Below are 15,399 nucleotides of genomic sequence, written 5' to 3'. Positions count from 1 at the left end.
CAGTTTGGTGACATTTGTATTTTCTTTTAATGAGATAAATTAGAATAGAAAACATCAAAGACTAGAGCATCTAAGGATTAGTATTCTTTTGAAATTTTTGTTTCAGATGTGTGTGTACGTGCGTGTGCATATACCCTGGATTGCAATGTTAAATGCATAGCTTACCACATGTTGTGGTAAAAAACGTTTCAAAGATGGGTTTCAAACCTGTCAAGTGACATCTCAACAGAGCTGAGAGCACAAAGTGTTTTAAAATATTCATTATCAAGAAAAATAAAATATGTGTAGAATACATTGCTTGGCTTTTCTAAAACAAGTGCATTGTAAAACATTTATCCCACCCTCTTCTCATACCTTATGTCTTTCAGTTTTACACACAAATTGGGCAGAATTCAGAAGCTAGTGATGAGAAACCATACACCACTCACCAGATTCATCCTCCTGGGACTGACAGATGACCCCCAACTGCAGATTCTGATTTTTATATTTCTACCTGTCACCCACATGTTGAGTGTAACTGGAAACCTGACCACCATCCTCCTCACATTAGTGGACTCCCACCTTAAAACTGCCATGTACTTTTTTCTCCAAAATTTCTCTTGTTTAGAAATCTCATTCACCTCCTCCTGCATGCCTAGATTTTTGTACAGTATATCAACAGGAGACAGGGACATTACCTATAATGCTTGTGCATGCCAGCTCTTTTTTTAAAGATCTGTTAGGAATAACAGGTTTTTTTCTCCTGGCCACCATGTCCTATGATCGCTACGTAGCCATCTGCAAACCCTTGCATTACTCGACCATCACAAACTTCAGGGCCTGCAAAAGGCTCATCTTCTGCTGTTGGATGGCTACTTTGTTGATCTTATTCCCACATCTTAGCTTGGGACTGGACCTGGAATTCTGTGACTCTAATGTCATTGGCCACTTTGTCTGTGACGCTAATCCTATCCTGAAGATCTCATGCTGAGATACACGGCTGACAGAGCAGATTGTTATTGTTTGCTCTGTGCTGATCTTTATTATGACTCTTGTGTCTGTGTTTGTCCTACATGTATATCATCAGAACAATTCTAAGATTTCCCTCTGCCCAGCAAAGGAAAAAGGCCTTTTCCACATGTTCTTCCCACATCATTGTGGTTTCCATCACCTATGCCAGTTGTATCTTTGTCTACATAAAACCTTCAGCAATAGACAACAAAGCCATTAATAAGGGAGTGTCAATACTCATACTTCCATTTCCCCCACGTTAAACCCAATTATTTATACTCTGAGGAGAAAATAAGAAAAACAAGCCTTTAATGACTTAGTGAAAAGATATGTACTGCTCTCTAGGAACTAGGAGAATGTTAAAGTCAGCATCTCTACGCATATTTTCTTAAGTATCTATCCCATTTTGTGTCTCCCTGATCTAGTTTGGGTCCTACATTCTGCACTGGTCCTGCTCAAGTCAGCCTTTGCTTCTCCTTATAAACCAATCTCTTTCAGAGTAACTTTTATTAAGAAAAAATGCGAATAGTTACTTTAGGAAATCCAAGCATGACCTCACCTTCAACCTTGCCTAACCAATGTCCAAAGGATTGGGGGATTGTCATAAAATATTGGTACAATCATGCACATCACTTCTCCAAAACAAACCTACTCAAATTAAGAGAGAAATAATATTTAAAAGAATCAATCCTATTTCTAAGCAGTAAGAAGAAAACATTTCTAAATCTCCCAAAATATATTTCAAATTAATTATGCATAAAGATTTAGGATTCTCAAAAAAGCATTTACTAAAGAAGAAACTTTAAAATGACAAGATTCACATATTTTATTGATCAAATCCAATTCAATATAAAGGATATAAAAACTCTTACAAAAGGGCCATGAATTAAGTTAAAGTGAAGATGGAAACACACAGGTAATTATATAGTTAAAATCAGTGTTGAAATTACATAAAACAGGATTGATATGCATGCACCAACTGAAATGTTAAATCTTGAATGCGTAATATTTGGGCTAAGCAAACAGATGGTGGCAAGCCCAGGAAAACTAATAGGGCTAGAAGGCTCATAAACAACCAGCAAGCCAAATATACAGTGGGTGGAGAAAAGAGAAACGGAAAATAACAGTAACACTAATATTAATGAAAAGAGTTGCCTTTTTAACATAAAAACCTCAGCCACTTCCCGAGTCCAAATATGCACTCAATAATATCCCTCAAAGAAATATCTGCATTTAATTACTTGTAAATTATTCGCCAATTTCCACTTCTGTTGTTCAACATATTAGACTTCCTTTGATCCTTATTCTCTTTCGTCAGGCTTCTGTTCACATCATGGTACCCGCAAACAGGAATTTCCCCCTCATTTTTTAACTTCCCATCCTCCTCCTGTCCTCCATTTTAAGTAACTTTCCCACAAGAAATCTTTCTCTGACCTCGTCTTACTACTCCGTCACCAAAACTACCACCAAGCCTGGATAAGGCCAACCCATCCATATTCCCACCACGCACTTGTCTGTCTCTATCACAACACTTACCAAACTGCAAAAATTTACTGTTTGCATGTTTTTATTCTACTATGGGTGGCAAATGGCAGGCAGATTGTCCATCTTACATGCCAAATTCTATCCTGCTTTATGCTTAGGACCTAGACAAATATTAGTTACACGATAATCTTCCAACCTGGTGACTTTATACTACTGACAATACAAAATGAAAATTTTTATGTGAGTATAAAAAATACAAAAGTAACATTTGACATTGATCTGTGAAGAATAGATAAAAGAAGGGCATGGCTAACATTAACTTTTCTGTTAAATTATGTATTTTTTAATTTCTGAGTGAAATAGAATGAAAGCCAAATTGTATTGAAAATTGATGATACTGACAAACCTGAAAATAACCCTACAACTTATTTTTATAGTCAGAATTTACACCTGGAGAAATCAAAGTTTAGAAAAGTGAACTATTTCTACTAGAGTGGTAAAACTAGGATTCAAAACCAGTTTTACTGAATTTGAAAGGATCTGTTGGTTCCAGAACATATAAATGCTTCTCTAGAAGCATCAAGATGACTTCAAGGAACATCCCAAGAAATACCAACTGTACTGACATCAAGCAATATTTATATCAAAAATAATGCACAAAGATAAAAATAAATGTAATACATTTATACACATTACATTAATATAATATTAATACTCAATTATATTAATTATTATAATTGGATAATATACTATAAAAACTATGATTAAATTCTTTAAAAAATAAGATTACTACTATGTAGAAATAAAGAAGTAGTAGTAGTGGAAAAAGAAGAGGAAAAAAGAGAAAAAATGGCTGTATATTCTAAGATCCTCAACCTCATTGTGAAAAGCCTGACTTAAGGCGCTTTTCTTGGTGTCAGTCCTCTCTTCTCCTGTGCCAGAGCCTCCTAATGTGAGTCCACTAAGGGGATCCCGAATGGATTTCTCAAAATCTTAGAGTGCGTGGAAGAGAGGTTAAGTTCAATCTCCATACTAGGACCAAAAATGTGTAGTGACCTTCCAAATTTTAGCTAGACAAAAACATTTGGGCAGGTATCTTCACCATATGGTTATGGTTTAACTTCAGAGTTCTATAATATTTAGCTTCTCTCACTGTGATTCTGCCATAACCTACACTACTAGTCCATCATCTAAAATGCAAATGTGAACGGTATGAGTGATACTGGTCTTCTAAACCACAACACGGCTGCTAATTAGTATTAATTAATCACACATTTCTTCAATATGAATTCCAAACAAATTGAGAAGTAGGCACAAAAGTCAGGTGAATGTAAGTAGTTGCTCCATTCATAATAAATGGAGATTGAAGAATGCGGATGACAGGGTTTTTGTAAACCGGCCTGATTTATTCACCAAGTTATATGCAGAACGTTTCTAAAATCATAAGGTGAGGACACTTTGCCCTAGTGAGCTAACTCCATGGCAATCAAAAGGACGAGGGCAAGCGTGCTTGCTTTACTGGTAGCCAACAATTTTTTCCTAATTTAAATAGAAAATTAACCATAGGGCCAAGCCCGTGGCGCACTCGGGAGAGTGCGGCGCTGGGAGCGCAGCAGCGCTCCCTCCGCAGGTTAGGATCCTATATAGGGATGACCGGTGCCCTCACAGCGCTCACTGACTGAGCGCGGTGCAGCCGGTCTCCACAAAAAAAAAAAGAAAGAAAAGAAAATTAGCCATAAAGCTAGGTGTTTAAACCATTCCTGAATGAAAATTACTTTTAAAATATACGAAAGAAGACAGGACATAATAATAATAATAATTAAGAAAACAGACATGTACCCATTATCCAGCTTGCATAATTATCAATGTATTAAAATTATTATTCTGTATCACTACCCAATCATATATTCTGGGAACTACAATTTCACCTTATAGCATTCACTCATTAATTTATTGCATTTCATCACAAATTTATCAGTAGGCATATACAACTAGCAAGAAAACTTTCTTTTTACCTATCATGCCTTTATTCTACATAACAAAATTATCAATAAATCATAATAGATTTTTGTATTCAGTATATATTAAAGTTTCCCTGGTACACTCAAAGGTGCTTTGTTTTTTCATTTTGGTATTTTCCACAATTAATGTTCTTAAATCAAAATCCAAACAAAATCCAAACAAGCATCACATTTGGTTGTTATGACACTTAAAATCTTTTTTTATTCCGAAACAGTTTTTTGGGGGTGAGGGGCATAACTTGATGGAGAAATCAGGTCATTTGTAGGGTACAACTTCCTAGATTATTTAACTCAGTGTTTTCTTATGGTATCAGTTAACTTGTTTCTCTGTCACCCAATTTCCTCTCACATGTCCATTAGATTTAATTCTCAATTAGATTTGATTTCATATTTTTAAACAAGGATAGTTGATAGATGAGGCTGTATGCCTCTATTGCATCTTATGAGCTGCGTAATGTCTGACTGACCTACTTATAAGTAATACTCAGATTAATCAGTGTGTTCAGGCCTTGTCAGCCTGATACCTCTGTTCTAAATGTCCCCATCATCAGCATTTCACAAATTTTTTAGCATATTCTAATTCATTGCCTAGATCTATAATTTCATTAAGAAGTCTAAACCATGGTTCTCATTTGTATTTCTGTGAATTAACAACTTCATTTATAAACTATTTAACTACCTGAAATACAGTATACAGTATATAGAAAAGACAGGACAAATATTTGGCTTCTTTCCTCCTTAATCAAAGTTTTACAGCAGTAATTTAATGTCCTAGTAACTTCCCTTGGTGATCAATTGATTTCCTTTTATAATGCTATAAACTAATGGGATTGTTATATATTTGATATGTTTCAATCTATTACAGTCATTATTATATTTTTTAGGCACAAATTGTTCTAATTTAGGTCAGTGGGTAGGATTCAAATTGATTCTTGTGTCTTCATGATGTGACTTTTTTGCTTCCTTTCTTTCTGGCACAACATGTTCCAGGCTCAATTTGTAGGTATCCTATCTCTAACCTGGAAAAAACTATTTCCCGAAGAAGTTCTGGCTCCTCGTGGTGGGAAACAGAATTTAGAAACTACAGTCTGCTGCCAGAATTGCCTGTACTTTAACATAAACATGGGCCCTAATTAATGCCAAATAATCGATGCCATTTAATTCTACAGGTTTAGTTTCTGCCCTTAGAATGGACATACAGTTATGATATGATCCAGAATGGACTCAGAAAATACTTTGTTTCCATAGTCCTACATATTAAAAATCATGTCAATCAACTAGATATATATGCAAAACTTAATAGCTGCTATATTTTCAATAAATTTCAAGAATTTGTCCCTTATTTGATAACTTGTATAAGGCTCAGACTGCTTAAGGTGTAAGTATTCAACACCTAAAGTGTTCTCCTATATACTGTTTGTATCGCATATTTATTTGCAAAACTAATCAACTATTTCACTGCAAATACAGGCTAACCTTGGAACCAATTGCAGATCATAAATACTTCTTCATATCTTACATTATAACACTACCCTTACTGTTACTGCATGTAGGAACTTACATTTGACAAACACTCAATCCTATTTGGTATAAAATGCTTATTATCCCATCCATCCTAGTTTTAAACATAGCTTTGGACAGTTATTTTTTTAATTGAATTTTATCTTAACCTCTAAGAAAAACAGGAATATAAGTCTCCTCCTCTACTCTGATGACAATTTTAGTAACCAGTCTTGTAATAATTTCAGGAAATAGCTAAATATCTTAGTTTTTTTCCCCTCAGAGCAGCTAGATATGAGTATACTAAAATTTGGAGCTTTAATTTTGAAAGGCATTCTATATGTCAGATTTGTATGTTCTCAAATTAAATACTTTGTGCCTTGTCTTTATTATTGACTAAATAAGATGTAGGGCCTTAGTATGAAGCATATCATCAAATTTGTGTCACTATATGTATTTTCGTTTTTGTTCTATTCACAGAGCCAAATTTGTAGACCTCTCACAATAGGTTTTCAAAGGTTTTAACAGAATTGATCTGAAAAATATTCCACCCTGCTTTCAGATACTCCTATAGACCAATTCAAACTTGCAAAAATATATATATATATAGGAGATTAAGCTATAAAAGCAAATAATAAAACTTAAAAAGCAAGCAATTATAGTTGAGAAGAGATAGAGAGGAAGAAAGAGAGTTTTTACTTTCACCATGATGAAGCATTTCAGAATATAATAAAGTATGGGCCAGTTTTTGTTGCACTTAGGCTATATTCTTATCTTAGCAACTCCACACTAAGTAGGATAAAGGTTATCACAACATTACTTTTCCTTGAGTTTACCAGAAGATTCTTCCCCCTTTAACTTCTTTTAAGAATTTCATTTTTTCCTTCAATACTTTGTAAACATCCCTATTTATCCTAGGGAATTCACATTAAGGTATCCACATTGTGTTTCCCACATTTCTTTTGGTTAGTAGCCATACTTTACATTAAAGTCAACCTGATTAACAACAACAACAACAAACCCTACTGACTCCACAGACCTTTTGGAAGATTTAGTCTGTGTCACTGTCTTTATCAGCAATTTCACCGAAACCTCAACCAACTAAAGCAGAATACTCAATGAAATTTAGCATTATATTTTTTCCAGCTTTATTGTATGTGAAAATGACTATTACATATAAATGAGAAATATTTAGATAGAGAAAATATCTTTATTTAATCAAGGAAATTCTGTGGAAAAGGTAATTTCTTACATTACAATTTAATTCACTGGCATAGCTAGACATTCTCTCTTTCAGAAATTTGAAGTTTTAGAATTTTAATGTTAAAAAATATTTCCAGTTGGAGTCATATGGAATTTAATTGCTATTTATTCTTACTTATTCATCATATACATGAAGATAAAAAAGTTATTTTTATCTTACTGAATGAAAAGTATTTTGTAAAATAAATTATTATAAACTAAATCTGATTTACATTATAATTTGTGCGACCTGTTCAAAAACAAAAAAATGATGCTTATGAAACATAATATTACAAACAGCATAATACTATATCATTGAAATTTTTCTTGACTAAATAATTGATTTTATGATATCTTTTAAATCATGTTTTGTCTTAAAAATTTGACTCTAACTATAAGCATTCAATTTATATGCCAACTTCTGATAAGGCCTCTAACATGCAAGCTCGTACAGGCCTTCACTGAAAACACTTGTTTCAATCAATATAATCTATGAAGAATATTACATTTAAAATTCAGCATTTCTAAAATGGATAAAGGAACAGGTCTGTACAATTTTTAGCCAGAAAAGATAACATGGAAGGTAGACCAATATGGGCTGAAATTGCTAATATAATCTGAAAATATGTACAGAGTAAGATTAAGTAAACAAAGACTAAAAAGCAGAGAGCAGCCAGAGACAGAATCAGAAATGGAAATCCCCAGGGAAACAGAGGGAGGGAAAAGGGAAACACTTTAATTTATTTTTTTCTTCATACTTTTTGAAATTTTCTCATTGTTTGACACAAATAAAACTTTCTGGACCATGTCCTTGAAGGCTTGTTTCACCTGCTGATTCCTTAGGGTATAAATGAAGGGATTCAGTAAAGGAGCAACTGAAGTATTGAGCACAGCTACTCCTTTGCTTAAAGTTACTCTATCATTTGCTGATGGTTTTATGTACATAAATATGCAGCTACCATAAGAAATGGAAACCACAATCATGTGGGAAGAGCAGGTAGAAAAGGCTTTTGTTCTTTGCTGAGCTGAAGGAAATTTGAGAATTGTCTTGATGATGTAACCATAGGAGAGAATCACTAACATCAGTGTGACCATTAGTGTCACTACAGCCAAGAAAAAAGACATTAGCTCTAGGAAATGTGTGTCTGAGCAAGAGATCTGCAGGATGGGAGAAGAATCACAAATAAAATGATCAATGACATTGGAAACACAGAATTCCAACTTGAGTCCCAAGATCACTGGAGGAAAGACAATCAAGAATCCAGTTACCCAAGAACTGAGTACAAGTTGGTAGCAAATTCTGTTGCTCATGATGGTGGTATAATGCAGAGGTTTACATATAGCCACATAACGATCATAAGACATAGCGGCCAGAAGGTAAAATTCAGTTACCCCAAAAAAGATGAAAAAAAATAACTGAATCATACAACCCATATAAGAAATAGTTCTGTCCTTTGTCACAAGGTTCACCAGAAACCTTGGAATACAAACGGTTGTGAATGAGATTTCTAAAAAGGAGAAATTCCGTAGAAAGAAATACATTGGTGTCCTAAGGTGGGAATCCAGCAGAGTGAGAATGATGATGGTTAAGTTTCCTGTCACACTCAACATGTAGGTAAAAAATAAAAAGAGGAAAATCACAACTTGTAACTCAGCGTCATCTGTCAGACCCAAAAGAATGAACTCTGTCTGCACTGAATGGTTCTTCATTCCCGTCTTCTGGATTTTATCAATGCTAGGGGGAAAAAGGGTAAAAAGAAAAAAAAAAAAAAAAGAATTGATAAGACTAGCTATTAGAGTCAAAAAGAAAGAGAAGCTAACATTTACTGATCACCGGCAATATACCAGGCACCATGCTTGAAGATTTACATAAATTTTATTACTAATATCTCCAAAAACCTTCTTTGAGTAGTGTGTTATTATCGCCACTTTTTAGAGAAGAAAAATGAGGCCCAGATTGAAGAATTTTCTGGGGTATATTTCTAAATCCCAGATTTCTAACAGAAAGCTAGTGAAGCTTTAATAAAAAGAAATGCCCAAGACACAACCCAGGCTAGTCATTCAGAATACCTTGGGTGAGACTTAGGCATTTGTATTTTTTTTTTCAAGTTTACAAGTTTATAGACAAATTAAGAACTGCTGTGTTAGTAATTCAGCAGAGGAATTGAACCCAAAGTCTTTTAAATGCAACATTTGCTCTTTTTTTTAACTTTGTCATACTGAATATCCTTTACAAGGTCTTCGCCCAGAGTACATGAATAGATTTCAGAATGTTCTTGAATTCACTTAAACTCTATGCAAATTGTGTGTGGGAAGGCCACACATAACTTTTTCATTATTTTAAAGAAAGAGCAAAAAGCAAAAAAAAGAAAGGTTAAGAATAACTGCAATATATATGTTACTGCTTCAAGAATGGCAACAATAAAACTATTATTCAAAATCCATGCCAATAGGGTGGTAAATCTGAAAATTGCAGATGGGATCTAGAATTCATGAAACATAGGGCATATTAGAGGTAAAATAAAAATTCATAGATTATTTTGTCCAATCTTGTGCATAAAGCTAAAATCCTCTCTACAAAATAAAGGAGGTATCTATTTATCCAGGTTTTACTTTTAAAGTTGCAATTACAGTAATTGATAGCTTTTAAGGAGAAAAATCTTTACAATATAAATCAATATAAATAAAAGAATGAAATCTTTCTATAAATTCAAAAAACATGCAAACTTTTACAACCACATTTTAAATAGCAGTTTTCAATTCCCTAAACACGTTTTAGAAATCAGCTACATGGTTTGCAAGATCTCTATTAGAATAGAATTTTAGCCAGACTGTAGCCTGACTGCACTATTTCCATTTGGAGTTTCTCATGAACATAATCCCTTAAAGCCAAAAACAAACAAGTCCAAAAAACGCATTTACTCTTCTTCAGACTTATCTTTACCTGTGAAAACTTGCACTGCTTGTGACTACTCTTTCCCAACATGTTCACCTCTCAGCCATCCTTTAAACTCTACCATATGCCTAAGATTTTTAACTTTTTATGTTTCAATTCTTTTTCTCACATTCCACTTCAAAATTTACACCTGCCCAAATCAATTGTGTATTTCTTTCTTGTATAATTTCCTTCTACTTCAACTTTTTTTTAAATCTGACCCAGTCCTGAAGATATATATGAGTATAACAATGATTTCAAGAATCAAGTAAGATAGAATTTACAGTAATCCATGAAATTTTCTGTGTCTAAAGCTGCTTTGCCATTTATTGCCTACAAAATAAAAATAATATATTGTTGTTCACAACTGTTCTCTTATAATCAGAATCTCCATAACAATTATTTTTTCTTTATTAATGAATTAAAAGATATCTCTCTGGGCAGATGTAACCAGGCCTCCCGCCCCCCCCCCCAAAAAAAATTACTAACTATACTGTGGCAAAATTATGGCCATAAAGTGAACATTTCTTTTTAAAGCCAGCTCTTCATTTGGTTTTCCCATAACTTATCCATTGCTACACTCAATTTATCTAATTAATTTAAATCCTTTAAAATGGGCTGAATTAGGTAAACAAATATTTACTTCCACATTTTATATTTCTACACCAAAAAAAAAAAAGAGAAAGAGAAATGTAAAATGATTAACAAAAAAGAAAAAAGCAAACTACTGGTAAATATCTGCCATTGATTTCCACGAAAACTGCTTTAATCTACAATTAAAAATAAAAGGGCCAAGCTCTAAAGCACTTACCTTAGTTTCTGTATTTTCAATATTTTCCTCTAGAATGCAAAAAGGGAGTAAAAAGGAGCTAGTTTAATGGAGTATAAATGTATTTACAGTCTAGACAATATTATTTCAGCAAAAAATTAAAAGAAAAATTACATTTAAGTTCCAACAATGCAAAAAGGTGGAGAATGTATTCTGTGCTTCTGTAAATTCTTCACCATCCACTTCTCACCACTGTGTGTAAGTTCGAACTTGTTTTAGTGTTCAAGACTTGGCTAACAGAAATACTAGAAATCAGTATATATTGTTTCTATCTCAGATAAGGCGAATTCTCTAGCATTTACTATGGTTATATTCAAGTGGTATAATACCTGTTATTAATACTATTGAAATACGTTTTTATATTCTTTAAAAAATTAGGAACAGAAAAAAATGCAGGAATATCTGATAAAAGTGTTATCCTCCAAGTAGAGAGATATTTCATTGCTAATTTTACACTCTAAAAATGCAAGCATTCTTTTTTCATTTTATTAATTACATAGTCAAGGGATTTCATAGAGAAGGGAAAAGAAACAAAACAACATAAAAGAAAACTTTCCTCTCGGATTAATAATCAGAAGACACTAATGATATACAAGAAAATCAATTTGTATAGCTTATTGTAATGAAATGTGAAGGGTCAGTAAACCTAAAGAAAACTGTATTTATTGAAAATCTCTAGGAGAGTAAACAAAAGGAATTGGTGGGTCAGGATCACATTAATTTTATTATTCAATAATTAACTTTAACAGTTTAGTAGTAAAAGATGCCATTAGATTTACCACATTTAAAAAGTCTTTCATTCAAAAAATATTTGAAGACATGGTTGAGAAGGTTCTCATTTTATCATGTGTTGTGGCATATTCCAAATTAATCAGTTTAGGGATCAGTTATCTCAGTATATAAAGTCCATCACAAGGAAAGCATTACTCAGACCCAAAGGAAACATTACTGAATAAAATGAAATATGAGAATAGATAATGATATGAAAGCTATGTCCAAGGAGAATAAAATATAGATGCTTATAGTGGCATAAGAAATTAAGGAAGGATGGCAGTCAGACAATAGTAATTTTAAGGTATTTCTCCCAAATACATTAAGAAATAGAAACGTTAAAAGAAAGGATGTCAAACCCCTGACTAACCACATGTGAAAGTAGTAGATAACCTGGGAGGTAGAAAATAATTGAAAAATAACTCCACTAACATAATTTAATAAAGAATTGCAAGGGCTGGATATGTACATGGACAATGAGGCCTTCAGAAAACACAAATGAAAAGGGGGTCCCTGGTGGTATTGACCCCTGAATGGAAACTCAGAAAATAGCACAGCTCAGTTTCATAAACATGATATTCTTGTAGGCAAATAATAAGCCTTGTTTATAATACTTGCTCACTGATATGACAAACTATAAAATAAAACCATTGTATGAATACCTGTAGATCTAAATTATTCTTGACTCCCCCTCAAACTGTAGAATTCTTACAACGGTAAAAAATAAATACCTGGTAAATTCAAACTTTAAGTTCTTCCTTTAAATGATCCTGAAAGATTTGAATTTATACCAAAACAGAGCTCAAAGGCATTATGGCCCTCAATAATAAATAATCTACACTGGTTATGGAAAACATAAGAAAAAAAGAAAATAACTTTTTCATAGTGTAAAAGAAAAGAAATATCTGACATCAAAGCAAATATTCCTTTATGAAATCAAATTATTGTAAGAAATTTTTAAAAACATTGGGAAATGAATTATTTGTGGTCAACAGGATATTGGAAGGCAGTGCAGCTATGAAATTAGGAACTACAAAACATACAGAAAACTTACTGTTAACAAAATGGCAATAGTAAGTCCTTACCTCTCAATAATTACTTAAATGTAAATGGATTAAATTCTCCAATGAAAAGACTTTGAGTGGCTAAATGGATCTTTAAAAAATTCTCAATAAAATACTAGAATTCAGAAACAGAATTCAATAGCACATTAAGAAGATCATATACCATGATCAAGTGCAATTTATCCCTGGGATGCAAAAATGGTTCAATACATGCAAATCAATAAATGTGGCATTCACATTACTGGAATAAAGGGCAAAAACCATGTGATCATCTCAATAGAAGCAGAAAAAACATTTCACAAAATTCAACATCCTTTCATGACAAAAACTCACAACACATTAGGTATAGATGTAATGTACCTTAACACAATAAAGGCCACATATGAAAAGCCAACAGCTAATATCATACCAAACAGTGAAGAGTTGAAAGCTTTTCCTCTAAGATCAGGTACAAGACAAGGGTGCCCACTGTCACTGCTTCTATTCAGCATAGTACTGAAAGTCCTAGCAAGAATAATTAGGCAAGAAAAAGAAATAAAAGTCATCCACAGTAGAAATTAAGAGGAAAACTGTCTCTGTTTGCAGATGACATGATCTTTTATACACAAAACCCTAAAGACTCCACCAAAAAAATTGTTAGAACTAATAAATAAATTCAGTAAAGTTTCAGGATACAAAACCAACATACAAAAATCAATTGTGTTTCTTTATATCAAAGGCAACCAATATAAAAAGAAAATTAAAAAATAATCTCATTTATGATAGCATGAAAACAAATAAAATACTTAAGAATAAATTTAACCAGAGGCAGTGAAAGATCTGTACATTAAAACTATCAAACATTGATGAAAGAAATTTAAAAAGACAAAAATAAATGGTGAGGTATCCTTTATTCATTGATTAGAAGAAAATATGGTTAAAATGTCCATATGACTCAAAGTGATCTACAAATTCAACACAATCCTTATCAAAATTCTAATGACATTTTTCACAGAAATAGAAAAAACAATTCTAGGGCTGGCCCGGGGGCGCACTGGAGAATGTGCCGCTTGGGAGCGCGGCGGCGCTCCCACCGAGGGTTCGGATCCCATGTGCAGACCGGTTCCTGCTCACTGGCTGAGCGCAGTGTGGGCACAACACCAAGGGTTGCGATCCCATTACCGGTCAGTAAAAAAGACAAAAAGGAAAAAAAAAAAACAATTCTAAAATTCATATGGAACTACAAAAGACACCAAATTGCCAAAGCAATCTTGAGAAAGAACTAAGTTGTAGACATTACACTTCCTGATTTCAAATTATATTACAAAGGTGTAGTAATCAAAACAGTATGTACTGGCATAAAAGCAGGCACATACACCAATGGAACCAAATAGAGAGCTCAGAAATAAACCAGGCATATACGCTCAACTAATTTTTGACAGGGCCACCAAGAATACACAATGGGGAAAGAATAGTATCTTCAATAAATGGTATTTTGAAAACAGAATTTCCACATGTAAAAGAATAAAATTGGAGAGAGGAGTTTTTAAAATTTCCTATGTAATTATGTATTTGTCTATTTATAGCCTTTTGCTTTCAACATAGCTCTACATACTTATTTCAAAAGCTTAGCCCAGCCCATAGGTGGGCCTTTTACTTTATCCAATATAACAATGTCTGCATGCTTTAAAAACAGTCTGGCAGTTACTCAAATGATTAAACATACAGTTATGATATGATCCAGCAATTCCACTCTTAAATATATAACAAAGAGAAACAAAACCATATGTCCACACAAAAACTTGTACACGAATGTTCAATAGTTTCATTATTCATAATAGCCAAATGATGAGGAACACCCAAATGTTCATCAATGGATTAATGGATAAACAAACTGTGGTATTTCCATATGCATTCATGTTTCGAAGGAATCCTTAGTACAGCATATAGTTGGGCCTTATACTATATCCAACATAGCAATCTATGCAAAGTTGGATTTGTATTTCCCATTATAGTAACTATTATTTGACCAGAAAAAGTAATGAAGGACATTGGCCTTGGCAATGATTTATTGGATATGGCGCCAAAAGCATAAGCAAAAAAAGCAAAATTAGACAAGTAGGATTACATTAAACTACAAAGCTTCTGAACAGTAAGGAAACAATCAAAAAATGAAAAGGCAACCTAAGTAATGGGAGAAAATATTTCAAAACCATACATCTGATAAAGGGTTAATACCTAAAATATGTGAGTAACTCATACAATTCAACAGCATAAAACAAATAACTCAATTTAAAAATGGACAAAGGAAGTGAATAAACATATCTCCAAATAAGATATACAACGGCCAGCAGGTATAGAAAAGAGTGTCCAACATCACTCATTATTAGGGAAATTCAAATCAAAACCACAATGACGTATCACCTCAAACATGCTATGATGGCTATTATCAAAAAACAAAAGTTAAAAAGTGTTGGCAAGGATGTGGGGAAATGGAATCCTTGCAAGCTGTTGGTGGAAACATAAATTGGTGCAGCCACTCCAGAAAACAGTATGGTGGCTCCTCAAAAAATTAAAAATATA

The 15,399-nt window shown here is 33.2% G+C and overlaps 1 protein-coding gene and 1 pseudogene across 1 annotated transcript; one reads left to right on the top strand and one right to left on the bottom strand.

Moving 5' to 3' along the window:
• The first annotated feature begins 405 nt into the window (after positions 1–405).
• Positions 406–1,342, top strand: LOC103608824 (annotated as a pseudogene).
• Positions 1,343–7,456: 6,114 nt separating this feature from the next.
• Positions 7,457–8,948, bottom strand: LOC103608823 (olfactory receptor 6C75-like). Its single transcript, XM_008593214.1, has 2 exons — positions 7,997–8,948; positions 7,457–7,488 (listed from the first exon to the last, which is right to left on the bottom strand). The coding sequence occupies exons 1-2, from the start codon at positions 8,946–8,948 to the stop codon at positions 7,457–7,459; spliced, it is 984 nt and encodes a 327-aa protein (XP_008591436.1).
• Between the last annotated feature and the right edge of the window lie 6,451 nt (positions 8,949–15,399).

This window comes from Galeopterus variegatus, unplaced genomic scaffold, assembly GCF_000696425.1.
Source record: "Galeopterus variegatus unplaced genomic scaffold, G_variegatus-3.0.2 Scaffold8891, whole genome shotgun sequence".
In the NCBI taxonomy this organism is placed as follows: domain Eukaryota; kingdom Metazoa; phylum Chordata; class Mammalia; order Dermoptera; family Cynocephalidae; genus Galeopterus; species Galeopterus variegatus.
The sequence above is the reverse complement of the archived record's forward strand: the minus strand, read 5'-3'. Positions and strand labels throughout refer to the sequence as shown.

Coding starts and splice junctions, on each gene's coding strand:
- LOC103608823 (XM_008593214.1), bottom strand. CDS start 8,948: ATGAAGAACCATTCAGTGCAGACAGAGTTCATTCTTTTGGGTCTGACA. Junction 7,489..7,996: donor CAATGAGAAAATTTCAAAAA/GTATGAAGAAAA, acceptor GTTTTTGAACAG/GTCGCACAAATTATAATGTA.